Source organism: Pelophylax lessonae (genome assembly GCF_965119305.1).
Source record: "Pelophylax lessonae genome assembly, chromosome: 8".
Classification (NCBI taxonomy): Eukaryota; Metazoa; Chordata; class Amphibia; order Anura; family Ranidae; genus Pelophylax; species Pelophylax lessonae.
Window position 1 is genome coordinate 100432913 of NC_138775.1, and position 25585 is coordinate 100458497.

The following is a 25585-nucleotide window of genomic DNA, read 5'->3' on the forward strand; positions in this document are numbered from 1 at the left end:
AAATACAGCTAATGCCTTCAGCCCCATTGATTTGTGTTGATGCCCTTGAGAATGTAGTTCACCAATTTTCGGGAGTTTCTCTTATCTCTGTGCATATGCGCGGGATACTTATGAGAAACGTCTTCTACACATGCAATTTGATGGTGAGCACCTCTTTGGGGAATCCCTTGAAAAAGTCCATCAAGGAAATAACTTGAAGAAAGGTATACCTACCTCTTAGGGAAAAGTCTAAGTCCCCCTACTCCTACTGCTTCTTCCTCTACTCAAAAAAAGAAAGAGAGAGATTTTGTCCTATGCAGCTGTAAACCTCTAAACCAAGGTACTACCTTTGACACAAGCCCTGGCGCACCAAGCCTTCCCAGAAGTCCTCTCTTCAGAGTGAGGGGAAGTCTATTGGTGTTTGTGTCACTTTTTGATCGAAGATGTCCCAGATCTCTCTTTAAAATCTGTTATTTAAAAGGGTACACACTTTTTGTCCCATCAAGTCTGTCATCTTCGTGCTGCAGAAATTCTGGTGCTGCAGCAGTTAAAGTAGAACTATAGGCAATCCTTTTTTTTATTTTGGATAGAGCAAGGAAGGGTTATAACCCCTGTCTTATTGCCATTGCCAGATTTTTCGCCATCTGTGTCTCATTGCGGAGATTTTCCTTCACTTCTTGTCCCATAGCCAAACAGGAAGATTTGAAGATTTCCCCTCTATTGCTTTTCTGGGGACAACCCAAGATTTGGGTAATTTCTCTTATTTTCACTTTCAATGACAAATGGTAAACAGGACCAATAGAGAGGGTGAATCTGCCTAATGGGGACACATAGCACAATAAAAACTGGCAGGTGTTCTAATCCCTCTCCACTCTATCCAAGACTAAAAAAAATTGCCTTTAGCAATACTTTAATTGTTCTGAGTCTTCTGTGAACTGCAGTGAAAAAGATGGGAAAGAGAATAAGTTGTAATTTATCAGGTTCTTGTTACATGCAGTGAAATCAAGGCACAGGCTTTTCTCAATGAAAGGTGTCCCCATCGGGGATTTTTTATTTTTTTTTTGCTGCAGCTCACAGAAGACCTCACCAAGACAAACTTGGATAGCAATAAAAAATGACCGTGGCTCTATCCCTGATTGATCTAAAACTAAAAAAAGTTTTGGCCTTAGATACAAGTTCCTCAGTGTATTGAGATGAAGAATCACGTCTTACTCTTTAACCACTTCCTGCTCGACCAATGTATATACAGGTCCTTCTCAAAAAATTAGCATATTGTGATAAAGCTCATTATTTTCTGTAATGTACTGATAAACATTGGACTTTCATATATTTTAGATTCATTACACACAACTGAAGTAGTGCAAGCATTTTATTGTTTTAATATTGATGATTGTTGGCATACAGCTCATGAAAAAACAAAATTCCTATCTAAAAAAATTAGCATATTTCATCCGACCAAAAAAAAAAAAAAGTGTTTTTAATACAAAAAAAGTCAACCTTCAAATAATTATGTTCAGTTATGCACTCAATACTTGGTCGGGAATCCTTTTGCAGAAATGACTGCTTCAATGCGGCGTGGCATGGAGGCAATCAGCCTGTGGCACTGCTGAGGTGTTATGGAGGCCCAGGATGCTTCGATAGCGGCCTTGAGCTCATCCAGAGTGTTGGGTCTTGCGTCTCTCAACTTTCTCTTCACAACATCCCACAGATTCTCTATGGGGTTCAGGTCAGGAGAGTTGGCAGGCCAATTGAGCACAGTAATACCATGGTCAGTAAACCATTTACCAGTGGTTTTGGCACTGTGAGCAGGTGCCAGGTCATGCTGAAAAATGAAATCTTCATCTCCATAAAGCTTTTCAGCAGATGGAAGCATGAAGTGCTCCAAAATCTCCTAATAGCTAGCTGCATTGACCCTGCCCTTGATAAAACACAGTGGACCAACACCAGCAGCTGACATGGCACCCCAGACCATCACTGACTGTGGGTACTTGACACTGGACTTCAGGCATTTTGGCATTTCCCTTTCCCCAGTCTTCCTCCAGACTCTGGCACCTTGATTTCCGAATGACATGCAAAATTTGCTTTCATCCGAAAAAAGTACTTTGGACCACTGAGCAACAGTCCAGTGCTGCTTCTCTGTAGCCCAGGTCAGGCGCTTCTGCCGCTGTTTCTGGTTCAAAAGTGGCTTGACCTGGGGAATGCGGCACCTGTAGCCCATTTCCTGCACACGCCTGTACACGGTGGCTCTAGATGTTTCTACTCCAGACTCAGCCCACTGCTTCCGCAGGTCCCCCAAGGTCTAGAATCGGTCCTTCTCCACAATCTTCCTCAGGGTCCGGTCACCTCTTCTCGTTGTGCAGCGTTTTCTGCCACACTTTTTCCTTCCCACAGACTTCCCACTGAGGTGCCTTGATACAGCACTCTGGGAACAGCCTATTCGTTCAGAAATTTCTTTCTGTGTCTTACCTTCTTGCTTGAGGGTGTCAATGATGGCCTTCTGGATAGCAGTCAGGTCGGCAGTCTTACCCATGATTGCGGTTTTGAGTATTGAACCAGGCTGGGAGTTTTTAAAAGCCTCAGGAATCTTTTGCAGGTGTTTAGAGTTAATTAGTTGATTCAGATGATTAGGTTAATAGCTCGTTTAGAGAACCTTTTCATGATATGCTAATTTTTTGAGATGGGAATTTTGGTTTTTCATGAGTTGTATGCCAAAAATCATCAATATTAAAACAATAAAAGGCTTGCACTACTTCAGTTGTGTGTAATGAATCTAAAATATATGAAAGTCTAATGTTTATCAGTACATTACAGAAAATAATGAACTTTATCACAATATGCTAATTTTTTGAGAAGGACCTGTATACTGCCAGTTAGGTGCTCTCCAGTTCAAGGAGGACGTCATGTGATGTCCTCCCACCTGCTCGCTGCCTGGGACGCTCAGTGGAGCAATGTGTGATCCACTGTGTCCACCAGGCACAGCAGATCACCGATTACTGGGCTGCTGTAATTGGCCCAGGTACCATGTGATTTATGTGAAAAATCAGAGATCACATGATCACAAGTAAACAGCTGTTTGGAATGGCTTTTCAATAATGACAGCATTGCTTACTATTGTGATCTCTGTAAATGGGCATAGTGATCACATGGTACAGGGCCAATCACGGTAGCCCTGCACCATGTGACAGCTGTAGCTAATCGCAGAAATCACAATAGTGGAATGTATCATGAATGGAAGCCATGCATGGCAGTTAAAACACTGTAACAAGCAATCACAAAATAAAAATAAAAAAATCTTTATCACTATTCCAGAGTAGTACAGTGTCACTATGGTGACAATGCACTACTCTGGGGACAGGTCCCTAATCACTGCCGCACCAGTCGTAGTGTCCCTAATCATCGCCATACTCGGTCATATTGTCACTAATCACATTCACCGCAACACCAGTTAGTGACCCTGATCATAGCCACACCAGTCATTGTGTCACCATAAGGACTTTTTCAGATAAAGCATTTGACAGAAATGAGACATAGTATTGCCTTCTCCCCACCTGCTTTAACCTCTTAGACCCAGCACAAGCAATCCCATTAACTTGAACGGGTTATGATTGATCGGTGGGCGAACAGGGGGTATAATTCTTGCTACAGCTGCAAAGCAAATCATCGCAGCCACGGCAGGTGTACACCCCTGGCCGCTGTCCATGGTATGCTGACCATGTTTCGGCTTGCGTATGAACTGACCCTTCTGCATGTCCAACTGACTATGTTCCTGCATAACACCAGTCACAGCCATCCCCTGCAGACAACTGCACTCCTGTAACCACAGGAACCCTTTTGTTTTTTAGGGGACGATACACTAAGCAATATTCCCTGATCACTCGCATACAGACAACTATTACAGTACATTGGATTTATATTAAAATTGGTTGATTTGTGTGATACACAGGATATAATATCTCTTACATAATCAGTCCAGGCACTGAAAAAGTCTTGCATGTGATATCACCATACTCAGGAGTAGCAGAATGTGTTTTGGCCTGTAAATTCTAGTTTTCTTAGTTTGCCCATGCTGTATGTGAGAACTTTTTTATTAAATTGACAACTTTATGTAATAAAAAAAAAAAAAAACTGTTTTCATTCTGCATCTCCAAAATCTTGTGGCAAAGAAAAGTTAAGTTTTTAATTGACTCACCATACCTTGGTGTGTTTACTTTTCAAAATGTGGTAATTTTATGGGTTTCCACTGTCCTGGTGTTCCATGGCCTCAAAAAAATGTGATGTGTAATTTACATGTAATTTATGCTCCTTGGGAGATCAAAGGTGCTCCTTGGATTTTGGGTCCCTCTATCCATCCAGGCTGTAAATAAACAAAAAACAAATCTTACACATGTGGTATCCCCATATATGGGAGACATAGCAGAATGTGTTTTAGGGGGGAATCAAACTATGCTTATGCTATGTGTGGGAAATAACTTGTTAAAATGACAACTTTGTGGAACAAAAACTAATTTTATTTAATTTCTTAGTTTTTCCAAAATTTGTGACAACTTCAAAAAACTCACAATGCCACTTGCTAAATACCTTCTACTGACTGCTTTCTAAAATGAGGGGGTATTTGTACTACCCTGGTATTTTAGGGTCTCAAGAAATGAGATACACAGTCAGTATAACAGGATTGATCAGTTTCAAAATATTCTTTATATACCATAAGTTTGTAGACTCAATAACATTCACACAGACTACATAATATACACTGATATGGGTTAATTGTACCAAAGAAATGTAGCAGAATACATTTTGGCCTACATTTCTGAAGAAAGACTATTTGCAAAATGTAATAAACTAAAAAAAAAATGTATAATTTTCTGTATTTTTTAATTTATATAGCAAAAATCAGTGGTGATAAAATACCACCAAAAGAAAGCTCTTTAAGTCTTAAAAAAAAAAAAAAAAAAAAAAAAAAAAAAAATTAAAACCGTTTAATTTGGGTACAGTGTTGCATGACTAGTTGTCCTTCAAAGTGTGACAGCTCTGAAAACTGAAAAATGTCCTGGGCAGGACAGAGGTGGTAAATAGGCAGCGAATTGGGAGTGTTCTAACAAACCAATGTGAGTATATGCTGCGCGTTGCGCTAAAAAGCATTTATGCATACACTGGAACAATTTGGACATGTAACTGAAAATATATGTTCTCCCTTGTAATTGTAAGACTAGTAGGTTTGTTGGCTTGACCACAGATGGAAAAAAAAAAAAAAAACTGACAGGTTAAAACCCTACTTAACTCTATCCCAAATGTAAAAAAAAGTTGTTTTGCCTGTAGTTACTCTTTGAATAAATGTCACCTACCCTGCTCAAAAAAAATTAAAGGAACACTTTTTAATCATTGTATAGCATTAAGTCAATTAAACTCCTGGGATATTGATCTGGTCAGTTAAGTAGCAGAGGGGGTTGTTAATCAATTTCAGTTGGTGTTAATGAAATAACCAGGTGCACTAGATGGGCAACAATGAGACAACCTCTGAATGTTTTTCACTAGTTTTGCATTTGGCTAGGGTCAGTGTCACTACTGGTAGCATGAGGCGATACCTGGATCCTATAGAGGTTGCACAGGCAGTCCAACTCCTCCAGGATGGCACATCAATACATGTCATTGCCAGAAGGTTTGCTGTGTCTCTCAGCACAGTTAGAAGAGCATGGAGAAGATTCCAGGAGAAATGCAGGTACTCTAGGAGAGCTGGACAGAGCTGTAGAAGGTCCTTAACCCATCAGCAGGACCGGTATCTGCTCCTTTGTGCAAGGAGGAACAGGAGGAGCACTACCAGAGTCCTACAAAATGACCTCCAGCATTCCACTGGTGTGAAGGAGAAGAGAGGGGGAGGCGCCAGCTGAGTGTAGGCGCCTCCCCCCTCTTTTCCTTCATGTCTTTTCAGAGTTGGACACTGTACCATGTAACACACAGAGTTGGACACAATCTCGGGACGGCTGCCGCTGCTTTTTGGTTTATACTGGGACTTTATTTTATCTTAATTTATGAACTCATGGCCTTCTCTTCCTGCTTGCATTGTCTCCTGGGAGCCGAATGTCATCGCTCCCAAAAGTCAATGCGCCTGCACCGGCCCTGCTCGTCCCTTCCGATTCAGGCGCGTTATTCCCTACTGAACAGCTTCTGGGCATGCCCAGAAGCTGTGCAGGGATGATGCGCCTGCACCGGAAGTGACGAGCAGGGCATTCTGGGACTCCGACGACCCCGAAGAGGAAGTTCTGGCTTCAGCTGCCCACACCTGAGATGGCAGCGATGGACAAGACATTTCAAAGTAAGTATTTCTTCTAAAAGGTAAGTGATCCCGGGGGTATTTTTATCGAAAAAAATTTTTTGAGGCTGGAACTCCGCTTTAAATCCAATAGAACACCTCTGGGACATTATGTTACGGTCCATTTGATGCCGCCAGATTACACTACAGTCTGCTCAGGAGCTCCGTGATGCCCTGGTCCAGATCTTGGAGGAAATACTCCAGGACACCATCCGTCATCTCATTAGAAGCATGCCCTGACGTTGTCAGGTATGCATACAAGCACATGAGGGCCATCACTTTGATTTTCGGGGTGGCTTTGAATTCAGCCCTCTGTAGGTTGATAATTTTCATTTCCATCAAACTATGTGGCATCCTTTCGTTCCAAACACATTACCCAGTCCATATCAGTGTAGATATCCAGCATGATATTTTTCCCAATTGAGATCTGATGTGTTTTTAAAGTGTTCCTTTAATCTCTTTAAGCAGTGTACATATGTTTTTATATGGGCCTTTGTTGTTTTCACATTGATTTTTTAAAAGCATAAATTGTGAAACTTTTATTACACTTCTTTAGATACAGAGTTTAAAGATGCAACTTGAGAAGGCAAGGAAAGAAATAGAATCTCAGAGAGGAGGATATGAAGGCATGGTTCCTGCAGGCTTTATTTCTCAAGTGAGTCACACTGGACTTGTAAATCTCTCTTACAGCATGTATGAAAATATGTAAACTTTAAAGTATGTACACTCCTTCATATCTGTGCACTGTAACTGACCTGTGACTTTGACTTATGTTCCCAGGGCAGGTGTCCTTCAGCTATGTAAAACTGGTTAAAATCTCAGCATGCTGTATTGTTTTGGACCACTGCAATGTGAAACTCCTCTGTATATAAGATGCCAGTTTCTCTAATGTACTTTAACTGTATTGTAGAATAGATAATTGCATGCCCTTTTCTAAATGGTGAAGATACTAGCTCATTTGACCTGCATTACTGACTTAGACTGTCCTTCTGTCTGTTTTACAGGAAGCCTGTGAGCACAGTCTGTCTCAGATGGAGTCTTCGCACAAACAGCTCCTGTCTGAGCTTCAGAGACATCATGAGTGGGAGATTCAGAGACTGCGACAGGAGAAGGACCAGCTGTTAACTGAGGAAGCGGCAGCCACAGCATCTGGTAAGTCTTTGTACAGCGGGCCATTTTAGTAGAATTAAAGGCTGTGTAGCATTTATTTATATTTTGATATATCTTCCTTTTAAGGGGCACATGCAAAATTATATCTGTGTTGTAATTGGAATATATATATATATATATATATATATATATATATATATATGACAAACAAACACAAGGGTGCACCGGCCTAGTGCATTATCCTTAAAAGGTTTATTAAAAAAATGGAATATAAATGCTCACAAACGAGTTCTTGATAAAGGCAAACAAAATATAGAGTCCTCAGCATCGAGATCAAGATTGGATCGTCCCCCACAGCTGTATAGGCTTACGCGTTTCGAGGCATCGCCTCTTCTTCAGAGCCTGAAAAGCATGTCTAAGCCTATGCTTTATATACTAGACAATGACTCAAAGAACCAGATACAATTGGATAAGGACCCTCCCTCTCCAGGGCGTGTGCATGAGGTCCCCGCCCACAAAATATCCATCAATTGTGATGGAATATCACCCCCAAGAAGGAAGTGATGATATGTTACTCAATAAAATGATATAAACATGAAGTAGTGGTAGTATTACTGTCAGAACATAAATTAGCAAAAGGCAGCAGAAAACAAAATCGGCAGAAAACAAAATCGGAGATGGAGGCACCACACCGCAAGATGTGACAAGCCAAAGCAGAAAACACTTAGGTCCAGATCAGCACAGTGCATATATTACTGCCAAGCAGTACCAACAGGAGTAGGATTAATCATATTATTAGTAGAGACCCCTGTCTCACCAGCCTGTACATCACCACAGCAATAGTCTGCAGGGAAGAGCAATAGTCTGCAGGGAAGAGCAATAGTCCGCATAAACACTGGGGGCCATATATATTGTTGTAATGGTTACAGGGCTCACCTAGGCAGTCCTAGAGATATCCCCAGCTGTTCCTTCACACGGTGAACTATGTACAATCTGCTCTCTTTATATACTGCCATGCGATAGGTGGGTCCTGTGTGCACACCACAATGTGATTCATAGATGACAGCCCCCATTGCAGCCTGGTGTATGTGTGCCAACTCCTGTGGAACGCATACTGCCACTCCAGGAAGTGTGCAGAGCACTCCAAGCCTCATCTCTGCAGGCCAATGATCGATACGGCCATCCGACGCTCCGCCCAACTGGGCGAGGCTACAGGAGAGAGTACAGAGGGCGTGTGTATAATATAAATATAAATATAAATATATATATATATATATATATAATTTTTTTTCTTCTTCTTATTATTATTATTATTATTATACAGTTTCAATACAGGAGGAATTTGAGGGCCCTGCTCGTTAGAGCTTACAATCTTGAAGGGAGGGTCAAGTGAAACAAAAGGCAATAACTGTGGGGGGTGGTCAAACAAGGATGCTATGTAGATGCTTGACATCCTCCTTATAAACAGAAAATGCCATTGGTCGTTATGATGTCGACAGCTAGAAGGTTGTAGCGGTGCTCAATGAAAACCTGTTGACTTGGTGTAAATAAAAGGCAGCCTTCATCCACACGCCGGCTTGTATACAATTTATAGGCATTTTGCCAAGGCACCCCTGAAGAAACCTCAAGGCACCCAGGTTGAAAAAGACTGGTGTAGAAAATAGCTCAGGGTAAGACTATTAGGTCTGCCTCTTGCAAACAATAGACAGCCCAACAACCAACTGAAGCAGTGCATTGCAAGCAGACAACGTTGTGGCTAATTGCAAAGCAGTAGCTCAATGTTGTCAGGATGAAGCAGGAAGAGTAGGATCCCCAGGCAAAAAAAAAAAAAAAATGTATAGAGTGAGGCATGATGCCAACATACTGAAAATATACAGCAGGTAAAATAGGTAATAAACATGTCAGCATTTTTCTAGGTAAATATATTTCTAAAGGTGCTACTGACATGAAATTTTTACCTCTTGTCGGGAACAACCCATAGTTACATAGTTGCATACCCATGCAATCGATACATACAAATAAACCAAAACAAATACGTTCAATAATTAGGTTATGCATGATTAAAATAGAATGGCACAGGGATTTTTACCTCTTGTCGGGAACAACCCATAGTTACATAGTTAAATACCCATGCAATCGAAACCTACAAATAAACCAAAACAAATACGTTCAGAAATTAGGTTATGCATGATTAAAATAGAATGGCACAGGAAAAAAAAATTGAACGCATGAAGAGGGGGATGCAAAAAGGCATGGAAAGCCAAGACACCAGCTGAAATCTATCCGTAATTAGAAAGCAATCCTGCCCCTTGTCAGAGCAAATTAATATCAGCTGATCGCCTATAAAAAGGTGTCTCATTACTAAGAAGTCACAAGAAACATTTCATGCTGGGTAAAAGCAAAGAGCTCTCTCAAGACCTTTGCAAGTTTATTGTTGCAAAACGTACTGATGCCATTGGCTACATAAGGATTTTTAAACTTCTGAATGTTCCAGTGAGCACTGGTGGGGTCATAATCCTGAACTGGAAACATAGGTGTGCGCAGGGGGTGTGCCAGGTGGGCATACCCTAATCACTACCCTGCAGGATGGAGAGTGGGCAAAGGGGCTAGTAAATATGTAATTTACTGGTGCCTTCCTTTTCCAAATGAACATTGTGAACACAACTAGGTTTACTATGCTTCAGTTTGTGAATGAACAGGAAGCCGCTCAGCACAGAGCACTTCCCATTCATTCACTGTCCAGTGCAGCTGAAGCAGCAGAGAAAGGCATGTGTGTTTGAGCTTTGGGGTGCACACCCTATTGCAATAGGCTGCGCACACCTATGACTGGAAAGAACATCATTTCACTATAAATCTGCCATGACCAGGTGCTCCTCGCAACATATCTGACAGAGGAGTTAAAATATTTATCAGAAGAGTTGTCCAAGAGCCAAGGACCACTTGTGGAGTGATTCAAAAAGACCTGGAATTAGCTGGTACAGTTGTTTCAAAGACAATAAGTAATGCCCTCAACCACCATGGCCTGTGTGCATGCTCACCATGCAAGGCTCCATTGCTGAGGAAAAAGCATGTTGAAGCTGGTTTTAAAGTTTGCTGCACAACAGCCAAGCCTGTGAAATACTGGGAGAATATAGTTTGGTCAGATGAGACCAAAATTGAACTCTATGGATGCCATAATACACACCATGGTTGGAGGTCAAATTGCACTGCACCTCACCCCAAAAACACCATACCAACAGTGAAGTTTGGAGGTGGGAAAATTTTGGTGTGGGACCGTTTTTCCAGCATACGGTACTGGCAAACTTCATTTTGTTGAAGGAAGGATGAATGGAAAAATGTACCAATACATTCTTGATAAAAATCTGCTGCCATCTACCAGGGTGATGAAGATGAAACGAGGGTGGACATTTAAGCAAGACATGAATCCCAAACACAAAGCCAAGGGAACTCTCAATTGGTTTCAAAGAAAGAAAATAAAACTGCCAGAATGACCCAGCCAATCACCTGACTTGAATACAATTTGAAAATCTATGGAAAGAACTAAAGATCAGAGTTCATAGAGGAGGCCCACGGAACCTTCAAGATTTGAAGACTGTGTGCAAGAATGGGCCAAAATCCCACCTGAGCAATGCATGCGACTAGTTCCTTCATACAAGAGGCGCCTTGAAGCCATCGTTACCAACGAAGGATTTTGTATGAAGTATTAAATACATTTCAGTTCGTGTGTTCAATACCTTTTTCCTGTGACATTCTATTTTATTACACATAACTTAATTTCTGAACTTATTTGTTTTGGTTTTATTGTATGTATGGATTACATTGGTTGTCACCAACGTGGTGGAAAAGCACCTTTAGTGCCGGGTCACACTTGTGCGATGCGGGAAGGCTGCAAATTCACAGCCTGTTCCCGCATCGCAAACGCACATCTGGCAGTTCACACTGCCATATGCGATATGCAGGGGGTGTCAATTAAATGTTAACGACACCCCCAGTTTGATCGCATATCGCAGTGAACCACTGTGCGATCCGATTCTGATGCGGCTGAAAAAAAGGGTGATGTGCGACTTTTGTGCAGGTGCAGTGCGAATTTAGCCATACAAAGTGTATGGCTGAATTCGCACTGCACATCCGATCACATGTAATGAAGGAGCAGTGCGCTCCGATATTACATGCGATCGCCGCAAACGCTATAGTGTGAACTGGCACTTAGAAATCTATTTCCCTAGAAAAATGCTGAAACGTTCAATACCTATTTTACTCGCTGTATTTTTGGTTTACATACTGTTTTAGGCTCAACTGAAGTATTTAACCTAAATGGTGATCTTTTTAAGGTTAAATTGCACATTTTGTGGTGACAAAGGGATTGATTTGCTAAAGGAAAATAGACTGTTCAATTTGCAGGCAGATTTTTCCTGTGGCTTAGTGAATGAGATGAAGCTCTGCCGATTTCCATTATCCAGTCATCTGTAAACAAACTTTCCATGCATGTGGTATTCTTTGTAATTCATTAATCTAAGGGAAAATTCCCTGGCAAAGTGAACAGCCTATTGCTCAAGTCTTTTTTTTTTTTTTTTTTTTTTTTCCTAGCGTTGATTGACACTTTTGAAAAAAGGATTATAAACTAACATCTTGGTGCAGGCTCTGTGTATTTTCTTATAGAGTGCCCACAGATCCCAAAACCTGAGGTGGTCGAATATGCAAATGTCAACCCCAGCTAGGAATTTGGTGCACAATTCTGTGTTTTACTATTGGATTAATAATGTGATGGACATTCTTAACCAATAGTGAGGCATATGAGATGGGGGAAGGGTTGGGCAAACCTTGCATCCTAGAGAAGTCAGGTTTTTTTTTTTTTTTTTGTTTCTCATTAAGGTTATGGCTTTCTGGGGGTCAAAATATAACTAATTGTATTTTCAACACCTTATGTATGCCTAAAGTTATGTTTTTTTTTATGTTTTTTTTTTATGTTGTATTTTTTTTTCTCTAGTAATTGAGGCAATCAGAGCTGCCCACAAGGAAGAGCTGCAAAGAGAAGTGGAGAAGGCTCGTACATTCCAACATGGAGGATCTACTGGAAATGAAATGCTTTGGCGGCAACACCAGTATGTATATTCCCAGCCTTATAATTTATGTGGTAGATAGTGTTTGCTTTAAAGTTGACCTACTGTAAGCTCTAACTGGATGACTTTTGGTTTATGAAAGCACTTATTGTCACAACTAGTCGCTGTTTGTTTGTTTTTTGTGTGTTTTTTTTTTTTTTTTCTTTTTTGATTCATTTCTGGATTGACATCCTAATGGTAACATTGGTGGGCCATGTCTGTGCAGTGTGTCAGCATAACCACCTGTCTCCCATCAAGGGTTCATGTGACAGGGTGACACTTATGAGCGCAATTGTGACACAGTTGTTAAGCTATAACAAAAGTTGTCTGAACAAGGAAGGTCTTTCATGACAGATTTACCTGCTGTTTTTTTCTTGAAAGTCTTGAAGGATGAATTTTTAAAATGATTTAGAACTAACTTTTATATTTCAATCTTTTTATTGGTTTTCTCAGATAAAGTAACCATGAATACAGGAATGCATTACATGTTCAGTAGGTAGTTAATGGATTGCAGAGCTAACAAATGCATCATTACACCATAGGAGAGGCATGTGTTTGTGGAAGTACATGGATCACCGTTATTTGGGTTGTAAGCCCACTCCTAGTCTCTCACTTTAGCTCACTTAATTGGTAGGTCTGATGTAGGGCATAAATGGATACAGTCACTGTTCAGCAGACAATTTTCCACCTTGTTCTAAAAAGTCTATTTAAAAAATGTATTTTTCCCTGAGCCGATAGGACCACCCACAGCATCTACAGCAGTATGAAGGCAGGTAGTCCTTAAAGCAGCAATATGGACTTCTTGGGGTTGATTTGCTAAAACTGGAAAGTGCAAAATCTGGTGCAGCTTTGCATGGTGACTAATAAGCTTCTAACTTTCGCTTGTTTAATTAGGCTTTGAAAAAAAAACCCCAAAAACCTTGAAGCTGATTGGTTTATATGCAGAGCTGCACCAGAGTTTGCACACTCCAGTTTACGTAAATTATCCTGTCAATACACTATACAAAAAATTGTTCAAACTCCTTTTCAAAAAACAAACACTCGGCCGTGAGAGCAGACGATCGTGTCATCATGTAATGAACTAATTTTGATAGATAAATCGTTCTATGGACATAAATGAATCCCTTTTTTCCTTTAAGTCTTTCAGGGCAGCACTTTGAGAGATGGCTCCTCCCACTTGCCAACAGGACACCAGTTCTACCAAACTTTAAAAAGGAGGCTTCTCCCCACAGCTCATCAGTTTTTGTGTTTCCTCTGCCCGAGGATCACCTAGTGGGGATTCAGGAACTCTTAGGTGCTGTCCTGAAAGACCAGGCTTTCTGCTCCACCATATGTAAATCAAAAATAATCAGCGCAAGCCCACATTAAACAGAAAAAAGAATCAATCAAAATTCTTGTGCACAAGGCTGCAAACAATCAGTGCCAAACACAAAAACACCTGTGAAAACTTAAAGAAAATAATATTGCTGCGCCAAGTCTTTCATTGGAGATAAATAAATAAATATGTTTGGTGTACAAAATGTTATCACAATAACTCTAAATCAGTCCATCAACTGTGATACTAAAGTGATAAATCAATTTCTGAGCCGTGATTATAAAATCAATAAAATTAATAGTCCCAATCCTCAGTGAAAATAGTGACTGAAAGAAAATCAAAAAAATCTTCATCCACAAACGTGATCAAAAGTGCTGCATGCTTCACTCCAGGTGCTCCTAGTGACTAGTGACAGATTAGCAGCTCACCTTAGGAACAGACTCCTGAGAGTCAATACACACTCTGGGATAATCACTGCAGTCTGGTTTGCCTTCCCATCACCGCCTCCTGATAGTCCCTCCAGGTTTATATGGCATCGGTGTGGAAAAAATAAAAGCAAGATCTAGTGCTCTCTGATTGTAAGGCTATTTATTAAATCATAAATGGTGAAATCGCACTTACATTTCAAAGCACTTCAGCATTGCGGACTTATAGCATCAAACGCTGCCTGTGGTCTCCGGGAATCGACGTGATGACGTGCAGGCTCCTCCCCCGTACGCGTTGCGTCATAGACTTCGTCAGCGGGGTGGAGCCAATCGTCTTATATATCGCTAATGCTGCCGCGGTCACGCCCCACTCCTGGCGGGGAGACTCTACAGCGCGGCCCCATATCCGGACCTTGCCCATATTAGTTTCCAATAATATACAAGAGCCCAGCCTATATCTCAAATGATCCAAAACGGCCTGCATATACCGTCCAATCCCCTAATCGTAAATTTGCATTTTTGAAGTTACTTTCAATAGGAGCCTGCTCGCATCCTGTTCCCGGAGGCATGGCGTTAGCATATGCACATTCCACATCTATGCAGTGTTCAAATACTTTATACATATATGTTCTGCTGCAGAAAAAAACAACAACTTTCAAAAAAATGTATGATTAATTCCTCACCGTGAGTTTGTAGACCTCCACCAATGTGGCAATCAATCATAAACTATAAGTGGTTCAATAACCTAATATATTTAAAATAATGAACTTTAATGATTGCATAGTTAAACAAAAACAATAAAAACTTTAAATAGATGAAAACCCTGCAAAGCCCAGGGTTATGGAGGTAAATAACTTGCATAACTCCAATCCAGTTCTATCCCAATACTGGAAATGTACCATCCCAATGATACCCAATGCTAAATTCTATGTAAAACTAATGATCATAAATATATTGATATGTATATTATTTTACAGGATAACATTAAAATTATTTTAAAATGTTAAAATATTAAGATGTTAGATATTAAAATATTCCAATCACTAAAATATCATTTTTTACATTTAATTCCAATTTAAAATGTATAAAAAATTAATTAAACTTTATCAATCAGGGAATAAGACAGAAGGGAATCTATTTATCACTAATAAAACAATTTAGCTCGCACTCAACATTCAAACCCCTGGGGACAAGGACCTTAGTTTCATAGATCCAGTAGGATTCTCGTTTGCTCAATTGTCTAATGAAATTCCCACCTCTCCAGTGTTTTACCACTCGTTCAATCCCCCAAAATTTGATGGATTTAGGGTCACGGTTATGGACCATTCGGAAATGTTTGGATACATTATGGTTAACGGAACCTTTTTTGATATTTTTGACATTTTCTCCCATCCTAACACTTAAACTTCTGGAGGTACGCCCTATGTATTGAAGACCGCATCCACATTCTAGCATGTAGACCACTCCTATGGTACCACGCGTAATGAGATCTTTTATGGGGTACGTTTTGTTCGTACTGTTTGACCTAAACTCTTTTTTCTTTTTCTGGTTAGATACCGCATGTCTGCATGTGGGACATTTTCCACATGCGTGAAAGCCTGTAATAAATGAGAACATTCCCTTCTTCTGAATGGGTGGCCCCTGAGGCAATCATATCCTTGAGAATTGGAGCTTTTTTGTACACAAATATTGGTCTTTCTGGTAGTACTGGTCCTAGTATCCTATCCTTTCTCAAAATGTTCCAATGTTTCCTCACGATCTTCTCTACTTGCTTATATTGCACATTGAAATCAAGTATAATCCTGAATTCCCCATTGGTCCGATTTTCTCTTCTTTGAACATTATTTCTTCCTATTAAGGCATCTCTGTCCATTTGTTGGACTTGTGTTCTGGCTATTTTTATATCTTCAGTTCGATAGCCTTTTTCAACAAATCTTTTACCCAGCGTTTCTGACTGGAGTACGAAGTCAGTTCCTTTAGTGCAATTCCTCCGTAGTCTTACGAATTGTCCCTTGGGTATATTGCAGAGCCACATTTTGTGATGACAGCTGTCCATAGGAAGATAGGAGTTCCTATCAGTAGGTTTAAAATAATTTTTAGTAAAAAGACGTCCTTGATGTTTAAAAATTTCTAAATCTAAAAACACTGTGCTTTCGTTATTCTACGTGCTGGAATGTGGATGCGGTCTTCAATACATAGGGCGTACCTCCAGAAGTTTAAGTGTTAGGATGGGAGAAAATGTCAAAAATATCAAAAAAGGTTCCGTTAACCATAATGTATCCAAACATTTCCGAATGGTCCATAACCATGACCCTAAATCCCTCAAATTTTAGGGGATTGAACGGGTGGTAAAACACTGGAGAGGTGGGAATTTCATTAGACAATTGAGCAAACGAGAATCCTACTGGATCTATGAGACCAAGGTCCTTGTCCCCAGGGGTTTGAACGTTGAGTTCGACTTAAATTGTTTTATTAGTGATAAATAGATTTCCTTCTGTCTTATTCCCTGATTGATAAATTTTAATAATTTTTTTATATATTTTAAATTTTAAATTGGAATTAAATGTAAAAAATTATATTTTAGTGATTGGAATATTTTAATATCTAACATCTTAATATTTTAACATTTTAAAATTTTAAAATAATTTTAATGTTATCCTGTAAAATAATATACATATCAATATATTTATGATTATTAGTTTTACATAGAATTTAGCATTAGGTATCATTGGGATGGTACATTTCCAGTATTGGGATATAACTGGATTGGAGTTATGTAAGTTATTTACCTCCATAACCCTGGGCTTTGCAGGGTTTTCATCTATTTAAAGTTTTTATTGTTTTTGTTTAACTATGCAATCATTAAAGTTCATTATTTTAAATATATTAGGTTATTGAACCACTTATAATTTATGATTGATTGCCACATTGGTGGAGGTCTACAGACTCACGGTGAGGAATTAATCATACATTTTTTTGAAAGTTGTTGTTTTTTTCTGCAGCAGAACATATATGTATAAAGTATTTGAACACTGCATAGATGTGGAATGTGCATATGCTAACGTCATGCCTCCGGGAACAGGATGCGAGCAGGCTCCTATTGAAAGTAATTTCAAAAATGCAAATTTACGATTAGGGGATTGGACGGTCTATGCAGGCCATTTTGGATCATTTGAGATATAGGCAGGACTCTTGTATATTATCGGAAAGGAATATGGGCAAGGTCCTGATATGGTGCCGCGCTGTAGAGTCTCCCCACCAGGAGTGGGGCGTGACTGCGGCAGCATTAGCGATATATAAGACGATTGGCTCCACCCCGCTGACGAAGTCTATGACTCAACGCGTACGGGGGAGGAGCCTGCACGTCATCCCGTCGATTCCCGGAGACCACAGGCAGCGTTTGATGCTATGATAAGTCCGCACTGCTGAAGTGCTTTGAAATGTAAGTGCGATTTCACCATTTATGATTTAATAAATAGCCTTAAAATCAGAGAGCACTAGATCTTGCTTTTATTTTTTCCACACCAATGCCATATAAACCTGGAGGGACTATCAGGAGGCGGTGATGGGAAGGCAAACCACACTGCAGTGATTATCCCAGAGTGTGTATTGACTCTCAGCAGTCTGTTCCTAAGGTGAGCTGCTAATCTGTCACTAGTCACTAGGAGCACCTGGAGTGAAGCATGCAGCACTTTTGATCACGTTTGTGGATGAAGATTTTTTGATTTTCTTTCAGTCACTATTTTCACTGAGGATTGGGACTATTAATATTATTGATTTTATAATCGCGGCTCAGAAATTGATTTATCACTTTAGTATCACAGTTGATGGACTGATTTAGAGTTATTGTGATAACATTTTGTACACCAAACATATTTATTTATTTATCTCCAATGAAAGACTTGGCGCAGCAATATTATTTTCTTTAAGTTTTCTGCTCCACCATACCTTCCTTTTCATTGCAGTGTCTGTTCCTCCCATACCTCGCGACCTAGTGTTTTGGATGGGCTCCCTCTCCCTCTTCTGTGCTCAGGGAGAGCCTGTACTGCTCAGGTAAGCGCAGCCCCTTGGCGGCGGCAGACACCGGCGCCGTACTTCTTCCTTTTTTTCTTAGTCCCGCCCGCCGGTCTGTCTAAAGGCTGTCACCATCTTTTTGGTTGTGAGTAGTGACTCGCCCGGATGGAAGTGAGGTATCCAGCGAGGGGCGGCACTCGTGGAGCAGGCGCGCAACGTCCCTTCCGCCAGAAGTGCAGGGGAGAGTGGAGGAACCGAGCTGGTGCATATATACGATTCCGGTCTGGCGCAGCGGCACTATTAGAGTGTGGAACCGGCATTCCCTAGCCATCTATAGACGCTGCAACACCACTATGGATGTGGTCGCCGCAGTAAGTGGGATAGGCACAGGCAGCAGCAAGGCCCAGGTAAGAGGGTGTATTGTGCATCTTGCCCTGATTACTGTGGGGTCTCCCCCCCCCCCCCTCCCCCTGGTGGTTGGGGGCCTTTCTGGGCTCATGGAGTTTTATGTATGCTTCCTGTGCACCTGGTTGACCCTGATGAGTAATAGGTTGACTCACTGGGATGGTTTGTCTGTTTTTTGTTTTGTTTTTTCTTGTTATTGCAGGCTAAGAGCTCTGACCTGACGGTTAAAAATAAATGCCCTTCATACAAAGCAGTTACCTGAATGTTGGAAGAAAACACTATGTCAGACATGCGTAAACTCCCTGCTTAAAGAGGAAGCTTCTATGGCATGCAGCGATTTAATTGCATCGGTTTGAAAGGAGCTGGATGCTACCATACAATTCTTTCGCTCTTCGCTAACAAATCCATTCTTAAGTCAGCCATCTACCTCGCTATCCCCTCAGGGCTCACAGTTAATCCCTACGGTGGGGGTGGAAATAGGTCCTCTTACCCAAGAGGGAATTTCTCCCTCTCATTGTAAAGAAGATTCAGAGGAAGAAGAGGAGGAAGGGGTAGAAAAATATACACTCAAAATACAAGCTGTCTTTAGATCAAGTTGATGGTTTGTTAAAGGCAGCTTGTTACTTTGGGCTTGGGAGAAGAGAAAAAAATTATTATCTTTGCATGATAGGATGTATGCAGGTCTGGGTAAGCCTAAAGGTTGCACCTTTCCTGTACATTCAGTAATTTCTGAGGCCATTAAAAAAGAATGGGCAGAACCAGAGAGAGAACTTTTATCCCAAGGGCACATAAAAGGCTTTTTCCTTTTGATGAAGACCCAGAGGCGCTTTGAAATAAAGTACCCAAGCTCGATGCAGCCTTTTCCCAAGTTTCCAGGTCAACTGACTTGGCATTTGAGGACATGGAAATTCTAAAAGATCCCATGGATAAAAGAATGGATCAGCAACTTAAAGCTTGGCAATCCATCATGGGCAATCTCAAACCAGCTATGGCGACGATTAGAAATCTGAATTACTGGATAAATCAACTCAAAGCACATATCTCAGATTCGCCCAAACAAGACATCCTTGATTCTTTTTCCACCCTGTCAACAGCCGTAGCCTACATTGTGGATGCATCAGCAGAATCTGTAAGGATGACGGAAAGATCTGCAGCCCTAGCTAACTCAGCAAGAAGAGGCCTGTGTTTTAAGACCTGGCCGCGTGATGCGGCATCCAAAAGCAAGCTTTGTGGTATCCCGTTTATGGGGGATCTGCTGTTCGGTCCTGATTTAGACTCCGTTTTAGATAGGACGGTCGACAATAAGAGATCCTTCCCTATTAAAATAGAAAACAGCCAGCTAAACGTCTTTTTCGACCTCAAAGGGCTCAGGACCAAGATGGCAAGCCCCAGGGGAAAAGGAAGAATTGGTCGGCACAAAGGTCCAGCGGAAGAGGTAGCGACCTTTTCCATCCTCCTATGTCAGCCAACAACTCACAATGATGATTTGTTGTCTGTGGGAGGAAGACTGCAAAAATTCCTCCCCCACTGGGCAGCTATGACAGAAAATCAATATATTCTAGCCATACTGTCCCAGGGTTACCAAATATAGTTTTCAGATCCTCCTCCAGAAAGATATTTTTTTTTTTGCAAACCTTCCAAAGGACACAACAAAAGCCCTGGCTATGAAAGACCTGTTAAATGACCTGATGTGACAGGGGGTTGTGAGTCAAGTATCCCCAGAAGAATAACATCAGGGATTCTATTCCCATATCTTTCTGGTAAGGAAGCCATCCGGGAGTTTTCTTCTCATTCTCAACCTAAAACTGTTGAACAGGTCAGTCCTGTTCAAAAGATTTCGTATGAATTCAATCTTCACTGTCTGTTAGCTGTTGACCAAAGGATGCTTCATGGCATAGATCGGTTTAAGAGATGCTCATCTACATATTCCCATAGCCCCTCAGTCCCAAAAGTTCCTGAAGTTGGCTGTGGATATGGGGAAGGAAGTCCTGAATCTGCAATTCAAAGCCCTCCATTTCGGCCTTTCATCTGCCCCTCGGATCTTTACGAAGGTAATGGCAGAAGGTCTTGCTCCTTTCCGCCTTCAAGGAGTCTCCGTAATCCCATATCTGGATGACCTCCTTTTCTTTGCTCCTTCCAGGGAAAGATTGCAAGAAGACCTGGGCAAAGCCAGCAGTTGTTTGGAAACCCTGGGTTGGATTGTAAACCTTCAAAAGTCAAACTTTACTCTAGCACAGCTAGCACAGTTTCTGGGTTACCAGATAAATCCAATAGAACAAAGAATCTTCCTTCCAGAAGAGAACATTAAAATCCAGAATGTAGTAGCTTTGCTACAGAAAAATCAGAGATGTCAGTCAGGGGGGTTATGTCAGCCCTAGGAACCCTAACCTCAACTATGCCAGCCATTCAATGGGCAAGGCTCCATTTCAGGCCACTCCAAAGTTTCCTGCTGAAGGTTTGGGATCACAGTCCAAAAACCCTAGAAGCAAAAGTAAAGATTCCCACCAGGGCAAAAAGGACCCTCTGGTGGTGGAGAAATCAATCAACTTTGTCAAAGGGCTTACTATGGACCTTTCCGAACGAAGTAAGAGTGACAACAGATGCCAGCATGTGGGGATGGGGGGGCCCACTGGGATCAGAATCTGGTACAAGGAGTTTGGTCCCAAGCTGAGGCAATGAAGTCCTGGAGAGAGTTAAAAGCAGTCGCTTTGGCTGCCTTCTTTCCAAATCTCCAGGGGTCCCATGTGCAGATTTTATCAGACAACGCCACTGCTGTGGCTTATTTAAACAAACGCGCTGGAAATAATCTGTAAATGTGTTAAGATGTGCAAAATTATATTGTGCCGATGTTTAAAAAGAGGAACTTGGGAGTTTGCTGCCACCTCTGAATTTCCCAATAGGGAAATCTAAATAATGTGTAAAAAGAGATGTGAGGTAGGCGCTTCTCTAAGAGTGTATGAAATGATGTATAAAGTGCTGAAGCAAGATAAGATGCAATAAGCAATATAAATAATGAATCGTATAATGATAAAGTGCTGTTGTGCTTATTGTGATTACAACCAAGTGCTGGGGTTGTGATACCCTTCCCAACCACTGGAGGCAGTGACATGCAGAAAAATAAATAATTAAATAAATTCTATAGGGATGATGTAAATAAGGTGACTAATAGGTGATCTTATACAAGTGATTATATTGAATTAAAGTGCTCTATATCCAACTTTCCAACAAGTACATCACAACGTGCCTTATATAAATAAGACAATATTTAAAACACTAATAGTGATAAAAATAAATATTGTAAAAATCGTTCTGGGTCAAAGTTCGTGATAGTATTGTAGCAATCCACAGTCCATGAATTCTTTTCCTGTGTTGCTTGCAGCTATCTCCAAATAGCTCAAAGTGCCTGTGCTTCCTTTATCCTTAAATACATGCTCAAACCAATGGGGAGCCTTCCCTGTGATCCTGTGCTGTAAAAAAACACCCAAAGCCTAAAGTGACAGTGCTTCTTTCTTCCTTAGTGCATCAAGGCTCGTGCAGGTGCTGTTCCCCTTATGGTTGTGCACTCACCACAAATCCTTACCCCTGCAGGGGTGTGTAGCCTTAACTCCAGTAAGGATGTTTTCCTGGTCATCCCAGCTCTTCTACCGGCTTCCTACGGTACAATCGCACACATGTATTGAGAAAGTAGTAAAATACGCCCATAGTGTAGTATGTAAAAGCATTTATTAACTAAAACTAATGTCCATTCACAGTTTAGCAGCAGTATTATGGTATAGCAGCAGATATCCGGGTCTGTGCGTTCCACGGCCCTCAACCACCTCTAGCGGAAGTGACGCAACGACGCTGGAGATCCCGCCCTACGTACGTTTAGTCAGGACGGCGTCATCAGGAGCGTCGCCAAGTCGACAGGCACTGTGTCCGGGCGATTGGTCCCTTCACCCGGAAGTGTTGAAACAATTGTCTCTCTCTGGTAGGGGACCCCCGATGTGGACCTGTTGGCCTCTTGTCTCAACCGGAAGGTTTCAAGGTTTGTTGCAAGGTCTTGGGATCCTCTGGCAGACGCTCTGGTTGCCCCTTGGGGCCGTTATCGTCTGATTTATGCCTTTCCTCCACTGCAACTTTTTCTGAGACTTCTGCGCAGAATTGAGGCAGAAGGGATTGCAGCAATTGTGGAGGCCCTAGACTGGCCTTGTCGGCCCTGGTACATGGGCCTGGTAAGACTGGTAGCTGATGCCCCTTGGCGGCGTCCTATCATAGAAGATCTTCTGTCTCAAGGACCGATCTTCCATCCTGCTTTACGGTCACTGGCTTTAATGGCATGGCTAATGAAAGCCAGATACGGAAGGATAAGGGGTTGTCAGATTCGGTGATTCCTACTCTGTTAAAAGCTAGGAAATCTACTTCTCGGAAGATGTACAATCAAGTTTGGAAGTCGTATATTATTATTGTGAGTCTCGTTGGTTTCCCCCATTCCTTTTTGGTATCAAGTCTGCTGGTGTTTCTACAAAGGCGTGTAGATCAGCATTTTGAATCTGTGGGCCATTAAGGGCCGGATTTCAGCCTTGGCAATTTTCTTCCAAAGACCGTTGGCCACAAATTCCTTGGTTCACACCTTCGTGCAGGGAGTTCGCCACCGGGCTCTCCTCCGGTATGGTCCCTGGTGCGTTTGATCTTAATCTGGTACTGTCGGTTCTTCAAAGACCACCTTTTGAGAATATTCGTGAAATTTCTCTGCTTACCTTGTCACAGAAAGTGGCTTTCTTGGTGGCATCACTTCTGCAGGCAGGGTCTCGAAGCTGGCTGTGTTGTCCTGTTGGTCGCCTTACCTGGTGGTTTACAGGGACAAAGTGGTGCTCCGTCCCTGTCAGTCATTCCTTCCTAAGGTCGTTTCGGGGTTCCACTTAAATGAAGACATTGTGTTGCCTAAGCCAAACCATCCAAAAGAAGTTGCTTTGCATTCTTTGGATGTGGTCCGGGCCATCAGGGTGTACTTGATGGTGACTGAGCCTATTCGAAAATTGGATTCCTTGTTTATTCTTATGGATGGTCCACGTAAGGGGCAGGCTGCATCTGCTGCGACCATTTCCAAATGGATCAGGCAGACGGTTGTGCAGGCCTATTCAATTAAGGGTCAGGTTCTTCCTTTCCCTGATAAGGCACCTTCCACGGGGTGCTTAGTGCCTCCTGGGCCTTCCGTCATCAGGCGTCAGTGGTCCAGGTTTGCAAAGCGGCCACCTGGGCGTCTGTACACACATTCACCAAGTTCTACAAGGTGGATATTTTCGCATCTGCAGATGCTGCCTTGGGCCGCAAAGTTTTGCAGGCCGCTGTGGCAGAGACTTTTGCCTCCTGAGGGTGTTTTTTTTTCTAGTAGGTGAGCTCCAGTTGTTCCTGGTTGAGCTCCTGGTTTACCTGGTTGGTAAGGTTTAGCCCTTTTTGGGAATTTTGTTTATTGCTTTTTTTTTTCCCACCCCTCATGCTGATACTGCTTTGAGACGGCCCATCTGTCAAAGAAGATACGGAGCTGCTTCGTCCTATGAACGAAAGGGAAAATTGGATTTTTGTCCTACCATAAAATCCTTTTCTCTGATCTGATGTTCATTGTCGGACACAGCACACACTCCGCTGTGGAGTTGGATTGTGTATTCTTCTGACACTGTTTATTACAAAACTGAGATCCTAGAGCAGGAAGTGGAAGTATACCACCTGAGACTGCCCTATAGGTGTAGTTAAGCTTTGTTATCCCTTTTCTGCCTAGTGTCCTACTCCTAGGAAGAGCAGCATAACCCATCTGTCAAAGATGATATGAAGCCGTGTCCGTCAATGAACATCAGAGAGAGGGATTTTACGGAAAAACAAAAATCTAGTTTTTCACATGGAAACAAAGTGCCAGAAAATGCCCAGTCTTCAGGTGGTTAAACAAAAATGTTGCCTTTTATAGTATCACTTTTTAAAGCTCTAATTTTGTTTTTTTGTTTTTTTTTAACCATCTCACACTGTCCTTTTGCCTTACAGTCTGTCCATAGCTGACTCCCTGACTGCATAACAGGAGTCTTATAGCCTTCACTTGTCAAAGCTCTTTTACCAACCGAGCAACCAGTTCACTGCCCTCCCTTCTGCTATCCAAAAGAGGACAACTCTAGTCTAACACTGTACACTGCATTAGATACAGCTTTTGGTGCATTTAACTCAAACTCAATACTTTTTAAATTAAATTTATTAAAAGAAATATAAAAATTGAGTTGTTAGGACTTGTTCACGCTGTTCACATTGTCACAATGCATGTGTTTTCATTCCTTGAGGTGCATTTTGTTAAACTGTTGGGTGTGGGCATGTCTGACCACGCTTGTTAGACTGAAACATGTTCTGGTCAGAGCAGTCTATCGCTGGTGCCTGTTGGACATTTCAGCCCTATTTCGACACACTGAGAAAATGCCATAACAGAAAAGTGGCAGTGATGTATGTTATACAGTAGCTAAACATCTCTTTCTGTGACTTCAGTTGAGCTTTAAGGACAGATCATCTGTACATGTGTTATTCATGCTGCTTATTGACTTGTATATTGGCTGTATTTTGTTATTAAATGTTTGGGTTGCACCTTCTGTTGCTAGATCTGATACGGAAGCTCTAAGACGGGAGCTGCAGACCCTGTCTGAACGTTACTCACAGAAGTGTCTGGAGATTGGAGCACTGAATCAAGCTGCGGCAGAGCGGGAGAGAGAGCTACAGAGGTGCCAGCAGGAAGCACAGCAATTGCTGAGGCAGAATCAGGCAAGTGGAACAAAGGAATCATAGTTACTATGCAACTATATTGATTTTTGGTTTAGTTTGTAATGGAAATGACTTCATTCACCTTGTATTGTACAGTATTTACATTTAACTCATGATGAACACTGATTGGCTGCTAAGACATTTGTTAAACGGAATGTGT

The 25585-nt window shown here is 41.5% G+C and overlaps 1 protein-coding gene across 3 annotated transcripts in view; it reads left to right on the forward strand.

Annotated features, from left to right (window-relative positions):
• TRIOBP (TRIO and F-actin binding protein) overlaps window positions 1–25585 on the forward strand; it is a 103026-nt gene that overhangs the window by 68581 nt on the left and 8860 nt on the right. For 2 of the 3 annotated variants that reach the window (XM_082265420.1, XM_082265419.1), the window contains exons 7-10: window positions 6843–6941; window positions 7291–7438; window positions 12384–12498; window positions 25266–25425. In XM_082265420.1, coding sequence (XP_082121546.1) covers window positions 6843–6941; window positions 7291–7438; window positions 12384–12498; window positions 25266–25425 — 522 coding nt within the window. The remainder of the gene's footprint in view (window positions 1–6842; window positions 6942–7290; window positions 7439–12383; window positions 12499–25265; window positions 25426–25585) is intronic. The other variant, XM_082265421.1, reaches the window with a different exon arrangement.